Source organism: Lepisma saccharinum, chromosome 6 (genome assembly GCF_977018435.1).
Source record: "Lepisma saccharinum chromosome 6, izLepSacc3.1, whole genome shotgun sequence".
NCBI lineage: Eukaryota > Metazoa > Arthropoda > Insecta > Zygentoma > Lepismatidae > Lepisma > Lepisma saccharinum.
In genome coordinates, this window is record NC_139234.1 from 75,813,741 (window position 1) to 75,821,175 (window position 7,435).

A 7,435-nucleotide genomic window follows, 5' to 3' on the forward strand; every position below is an offset into this window, starting at 1 on the left:
GGATGATAACAAAATGAAAATTGGTCTAAACCTACTAGTATTAAGTTAGCACGTGTGTTTATTTACTTGACCCAGCTACCTGGAATCAATTTGTTTTGTATTTATTAGTGGTTCGGATTCTACTTGAAATCTTTACGTCCAGTACAGATTAACTGTAAATTCCAAGGCTCGGCCATTATCGCCTATTTCCTTTTAAGATTTTTTACAAGAGCTGATCGAATAACAATTAATAACAGTTTGTGTTAACGAACGGAATATAAGTAATCAAGTACAAACGTACAATTATCAAGATGAATTTAACTTTGAATGTTATCATTTTTATCGTCAAATTTATCGGAAGTATACGCACCTTTCTACCAAAAAACAAGGAAACACTAGTATAATTATACACACCAATTTGTTCCATTTGTACTAAAAGTCACAGAGAAATGTGACATATGAAATTACCTGAGAGGAAATGTTCACTGCACACACTGTAATATTTGCTTTGTTCATTAATTTTGGCACGATATATTCTCGCCAACCAGACGATGCAGCATCTTCTGATCAACAGTTATCGAGTCCCGTGCCGTGAAGCGCACCTTCTGTTCTTTCTCAGAAAGTTCGAGGATAAACGTGAGTTTCTCTTAACTGAATACTGCACAGTACCGTCGTAAACAAGGTTGAAATCTCCCGTCCGCCCACTTGAATTGCATATGTTTACAATAAGAACCGGCCTCCATCATGGCTGCTCGATCCCACAATGCAACAGTTTGTGACGTAGGTGAAAACACAGCTATAGTGTGCTACCAGTTTCTTGATATCGTCATTGTACTCATTTGTCGCCAAAGTATTCAACCATGTGTGACAGTGTCTTGACTTCATCAGCCCTTGGCAAAGTGCTTTCTGGAAAGAAGGAACCTTCAACTGCAGCACACTCCACCTACATCCCCTCAGTTTGAGCCAAGCATGAGTCAATGGAGTGGCACGATACCAGATTACATTCCAAGCCAAAAAAAGAACAAACAAATATTCAGCACACGAAAGGTTCTGGCAACTGTTTTTGGTACAGGAACGGCATCTTATGCATTGATTTTCTGCCACGCGAAACAACAGCCAATGTAGAGGCCTAATGTCAAATGCTTCAAAGGGTTCATCGTCACTACATGATTGAATACATTGGCGACATCCAAGAACAATGACTGTATCAACAAACTGATATCATGCTATGATAAGTGCTTGAATGGGCAAGATGAATATATGGAAAAGTAGGGTAAGGTATGTAGGGTTCTGTACCATAAATGTTTTGCACGCATCATTTGTCATTTGTGTTTTACACCAAAACATTCTTTTTTTTCTAGATATATATAGCATATAAGGGCCATTCTATGTGAAATCAACCAATGAAGAGGTACTTTTCAACATCACATATTTTGATTCGTTTAAAATTTGGCATACTGAAAGGGTCACATGAGGTAGGAAAATATGCAAAGTTGCAGATCCATATCTTTTGTACCTTAACTTGCAATATTTCAGCAATCAGGGCACCTAGAGAAGCGATTCGGATGGCGTTGGAAAGGTCTTGAAGGGCTCTTTTACAAGAGATGTTGCCTGCCTATGTCAGGGTATAATAATAATAAAAAATTTAAAAAAGCAATTGAAGGTGGTGTAAAGAAAACTTTGGTAGCCATTTGCTCAAAAACTGATGTTTTAATATATTTTTTTTCGAAAAATATAAATTATACACTATCACTCAATAACTGTACAGAATTTGAAAATAGGACGCCAATAGAATCTGAAGTTATGTTACTTACGATAATTACAGGCAAAATAAACAAGTATTAGAAATGTGAACATGTGATGCACACACCCCTCCTTTCCCCAGACCTGTAGAAAAGGCTAAAAATTCACAAATGAGAATCAGGTGCAACTGCTCATCACACATTCACATTTTTATACTTAATACAAACATTTGTTTAGTTTACCTCTAATTATCAACACTAAAGTTGCTGACCAAGGTAATTTATTAAGATTTAAAGACACTTTACATGTAACTTTTAAGTTCAGTTCTTCGTCTGAGGAAGACACTGATAGAGGGTAGAAACGTTACATGTAAAGTGTCTTTAAATCTTAATAAACTGCCTTGGTCAGCAACTTTAGTGTTTTTAATATGTAAAGAAGGCTTCATTATATTACTCTAATTATCATCATCAATTCTTAATTTACCTTGTACTGTATGGTATTCCGATGCCATGCAGTATTAAGGGCCAAGCATGTGGCATTTTCAGCTACCAATGAGGCTCGTACCAGTGTATGGCCTAAACGGTGCACGATACATTGAAAATTCAAGCACTTTAGTTTGAAACTAACCTATTTCCAACAACTTTCCCCTCTTTCCATTTTTCGCTATGTGCACTAATAATGGAGTTACCTATGGGACCGGTCATTGAATCACCCTGTACTTATAATAACTATTAGATTCATGTATGTTAATTCAAACAATATTGTATTTCATTTCTGTTAGACTTTTACTTTTAAATATTAGGAATATCAAAATATGTTATCATTTATTTATTTATTTATTTCCTTCAACAAAGAAATTATCTCCTTTTACAGAAGGTAGCCAACAAAAAAACAAAAACAAGAACATGCATTACCTAACCCATTCTACTCTACCCTACCCTAACCTACCTTAAGTCTAACATAACTCCAGATCTCATTGGCGTCCCGTTTTCAAATTTTGTACAGTTATTGAGTAATAGTGTGTGTATGATATGTAATTTTTTGAGAAAAATTAAAAGACCCGTTTTTGAGAAAATGGCTACCAAAGTCTTCTGTACACCACCTTCAATTATTTTTACCCTGATATAGACATGCATTATCTTGTGTGAAAGAGCCCTTCAAGATCTTTCCATCGCCGTCCAAATCACTTCTATAGGTGCCCGGATTGCTGAAATATTGCAATTTAAAGTAAACAAGTTGTTGGAAAAAATTGTCAAAATCACATAGTTTGCAACACTGTAATTTCGGAAATGCAAAAGATATGGATCTGCAATTTTCCATATTCTCCTACCTGAGGTGGCCCTTCCAGTGTGCCAAATTTCAAATGATTCAAAAAATGTAAGTTTGAGGACCTTGTTGATTTCACATGGAATATGAACATAGCATATACTTGTTTGAAACAATGCTGATAGCATTACCAATACTCTTCCTGATTCTCACTGACATCAGGACATGAAAATAGTAACAATTGGAAGTTGTTGAATATATTTATCAATATCAGTATGTAAGTACATGTTTCACTGCATAAGTTTTCTAAATTTTTCATTTCAAACATTCAAAGAATTACATCAAATTATTAAAATTGCTGTCGTTTAATCACAAAATCTATTTTTTAAATATTATATTTGTGCAAGATAAATGAATGTCCTACAAAAATTTCCCAAACTCCAGAGTAGAATTGGTGAAAAAATTCTAAGCGATACTTTCCAATACTGATGCCTGTTATCAACTCAGCCTTTTTTTTAAAAAAAATATTCCATTTTAAAAATATATATGCAGGAATAGTTGTTTTGTCAACATGAGAGGAAATTAATATTGACTCACAAGAATAGCACAGAGTCATAGTGGACCCCTCAGATTCCACTTTAACTGTAAGTACAGTCCCAACTAGCCTATTTGAGCATAAAGTGGACTTAAAACAAATGTTTCGTGGACTCTTAGCACCACTGCATACATTATACGGTGTATGTTTTTAGAAGCGATATCGGGTGTGGCGGAGCATGTCCGTGACGACCAGCCAATGGTAGGAGTGCAACATGTACAGTTAGGAAACTGCAGCACGCAAGTTAAACACTGTGTTCTGTATTTTCCTTAGGTGCAAGAAATGTTCATAAAACTCGCCACTTTAAGGTTTATCATAAGATGGGGCAAGACATTTCGAACCTGACTGTCCAAGTCCCATAAATTTCTGTTGCCTACAACCGGAGTTATCGTTTCTTGAAGAAACACTAGAAACAACTCGTATTAACACACACAGACAATTACCCTTTCATTTTCCTTCCGTCTGTTTTGTTTTTTCGTTGCCACCATCTTGACAGCTGAATTGCGTTTTGGGAAAACAATGGATGTTAAATTCATCTCAATGCCCAGGATGACCCTTCAATGGCGTGGGCATTCTCCAACATTGCAAGTTGGAGTCAGTTTGAGTTCTTATATGCTGCAGTTATATGTTGTTATAATCCTGTGTAGAAATATTCACTATATTATTTCACCATACTCATATATACTGTGGGGTGTAAGGGGTGATTTTTCCACGTAGTACACCCAACTGTCAACCTCACTTCCACATTAGTACACCCTGAACTAAAGACTAACGAGGCTCTGGCGACTGGCCCCATGGCCAGTATAATTTTGTTTGTGTTGTCCTGTGTTTTGTCCTTATTTATGCTGAGTGTTCTTTGCAGCCTCAGCTTTTAACTAAAGTCAGAACATTTTATGATTTTAATTAAGCAACATTAGAGTTGTTATGTGTAAAGATAAGGGGCTGGACCCTGTATAGTGTGACGGGTGCAAAATAACCTTAGTGCTGATGCACCCAAAATTTTAAATTCAAATTCAAATTCATATATACTGTGTTAACATTATAAAAAATAAAAAAAAGTTGAATATTGGACACAGCAAATTCTGTGTTTCCCTTTCGCTAGCAGTTAGTTTGGCAATAGCACTAGCTGCGTATTGGCTGACCTCATGTTTCTTCTAGAAGTGTACACATTATAGAAAGGTGTGGATATTAACGTTTGGCAAAATAGATTCCATCTGAATGTAAAGACACTTTCTTTTTGAAAAAAAGAAAATGATATTCTCTACTATATCATGTGCCATGCATAACATTTTTTGCATATAATCCTGATAATCACAGCACAGAAACTGAAACATTTCTGTTTTTAGCGTTTCACAAATGCAGTAGGTTTCATCACCTTCTGATGATAATCAGTGGCGGAACCAGACTTGTTTCATTAGATAAGTGTCAAGGATTTAAGTGAGCCAGAGGTTTTCTCCCCTCCACTACAAAGTCTCATGACACTCCTACTGTTACGCATGGTGCACCCTTGGTGCCATCCTTATGTGAATCCTCCAATCATTGATGATGCAAGCAAGAAGTATGTGAGACATTTGAAACAAATTGTTTGAATTTCAGTGGTGTGTATGTTTATTATTATATGCAAATAATGTTACCTTTAGTGTAAAGTTTACTGCATTCCAAATTATTACAAATATCTGAACAACATTTGTGCTGCTGGAAGCTTGCTTTATATTGAAAATATCTGGACAGTATCAGTATCAATAAGAATCAGTAAGAGTATTAGTTCAAGTGGTATGAACTCAACCCAACAAGAGGTACAATTTTTCAGAATTTTGAATAACACCACAATTTTTGAAACAGGAGATAGTTTAAAAAAGATACTGCTGAGAAAGGTCCCTTAAAACCTGAAACAAACTATAATTATTGTGAATATTGATGCACTGTAATGATCAGAGACAAGGATAATTAATATTTTGAAGATAGTACAAATGAAAGATTGCCCACTGCAATGTTCATTTTAGGTGCTTTTAAAATTCTGTCATGAAATTAGCAGGTTTTTTCTAACACAATACTTTTCAGTCTGAGTCATCCTGAGAGTTATATAAAAGTCTAGAACACTGATTAATTTTGCAGCAAATTGCAAGATCAAAAATAACTTCCTAAAAAAGGAGTAAACTTTATATTTTCCAGGCATTTCACATAGGTGCTACAAGGTGAAGATTATGAATAGAGCTGATTTTTTTTACTTTGTGTAAAACATGTAAATTTAGCAATTCAAATTTTATTCATCATAATAAAACTGAAATGTCATTTTATGCACCCAACTTCATTCCGAAATTCAGTTCTTTTTTGTAACTAAATTTGTGTATCTCAGGAAGCTTTTAGACCAAAGTGACAAGATACAAACAAGGGGCATGCAGCATGGATGTTTCGCACTGTATTGACTTCCAGACCTTGCAGTCTGTAGAAAAGTTTTCACTGGGCTTGCTCGGGCTACAGGATACATGCTGATTCAAGTCTCCTGGAAAAGTCGAACAACTTTTCTCGACATTGGAAAGGAGGGGATAAGAACGAGTAGCGTAACCCAGTCATGGGGACCTACTGCAATGACGTGTTTGTCATGTTGACCACACGTCACCCCGTAACTTGTTGGATGATCAACCACCTCTGCTGAGTCATGTGGGAGTGACGCCAGCAGTTGGTAGATAGGCACTATTCCTCATGGACTGTTGTGCCATGGGTTATTATTGCACGACCACCAGACTGAAATGACATGATGTGCACTATTTGGAAAATGGCCCAGTTTGAGTGACAAGCAAGCCATGAGTGATATGTGCATTTTGTCGCATTGCTTCAGTACGGATGGTTGCTTTTATTTCTGTATGTTGGTTTCCAAGTGTCACTTGTAGCTTATCATTATCACTTAAGTCTGAAAGCTCCCTCAAGATTTACTCTCCTTACAATCGTTTATTTCTTTCCAATAGGTTGTTGAGCTCGACACTCCAGCGAACTTGATACAGCAAGACGGTTCGCTCTTCAGAAAGATGCTAAACTCAATGGGGATCACCTCAATGCCTGAAAATGACAAGTCCTGAGAGTAGATGCAATTTGCTACGACAGGCAAATGCCGGAGTGTTACAAAGTACAAGTGGGAACATATTTTGCATATTATCAATCCATGTGCCACATTTCCCTTAAAGAGAAGCTCAGACACGTAAAATATGAGCCATGAGATTCAAGCCATTCACATTCAGCTTACGCTGTTCTAATTTTGGTATGCCAAAGGACTATTCCAAGTGCTACATTAAAATTTTCCGTAAACGTTCAAGTTAGTAATCCTGCATCAATTGTAATATTTCCTTATTTTGGAAAATCAAAGAGACTCTTTTTATCCACTACATTGTGCAGTATATTTTATTTTTGTAAGAAGAAAATTAAAAAAGGATGCTTACAAGGGATTTTTCTCTCTCAAAATTTCACTGTTTTGGAAGATCTTCATCAGGAGTTAACTGATTTCCTTAATATATATATATATATATATATATATATATATATATATATATATATATATATATATATATTGCAAATAAGGGAACAGTAAAATGTTTAAAAGCTTAAAATAGAAAGTTTGGCAATTGGCAGCACACTGAAGAAATGTTTTCATCTTCTAAGCACTTTACTATTCTGCTATTTTTAACCCATTTTATAAACCTTTTTTTTCGTTTTGTTTTGTTTTAAAAAAACTCCTGCTAAAACTTCTGAGGAACAACACAGAAACAGGACCAAAATGTTGAAAGTTTGAAACAATAACCACATTCAATTACTTTTATTGTTATTTTATTGTGGAACATTAGTGAAGTGTAAAGTGCT

At 35.5% G+C, this 7,435-nt stretch overlaps 1 protein-coding gene across 1 annotated transcript in view; it reads left to right on the forward strand.

Annotated features, from left to right (window-relative positions):
• Window positions 1-7,090, forward strand: part of LOC145989462 (ATP-binding cassette sub-family C member 5-like) — a 219,873-nt gene extending 212,783 nt beyond the window's left edge. Inside the window, exon 28 of the mRNA XM_083124809.1 lies at window positions 6,550-7,090. Coding sequence (XP_082980935.1) covers window positions 6,550-6,660 — 111 coding nt within the window. The 3' untranslated portion in view covers window positions 6,661-7,090. The remainder of the gene's footprint in view (window positions 1-6,549) is intronic.
• Window positions 7,091-7,435: the final 345 nt, after the last annotated feature.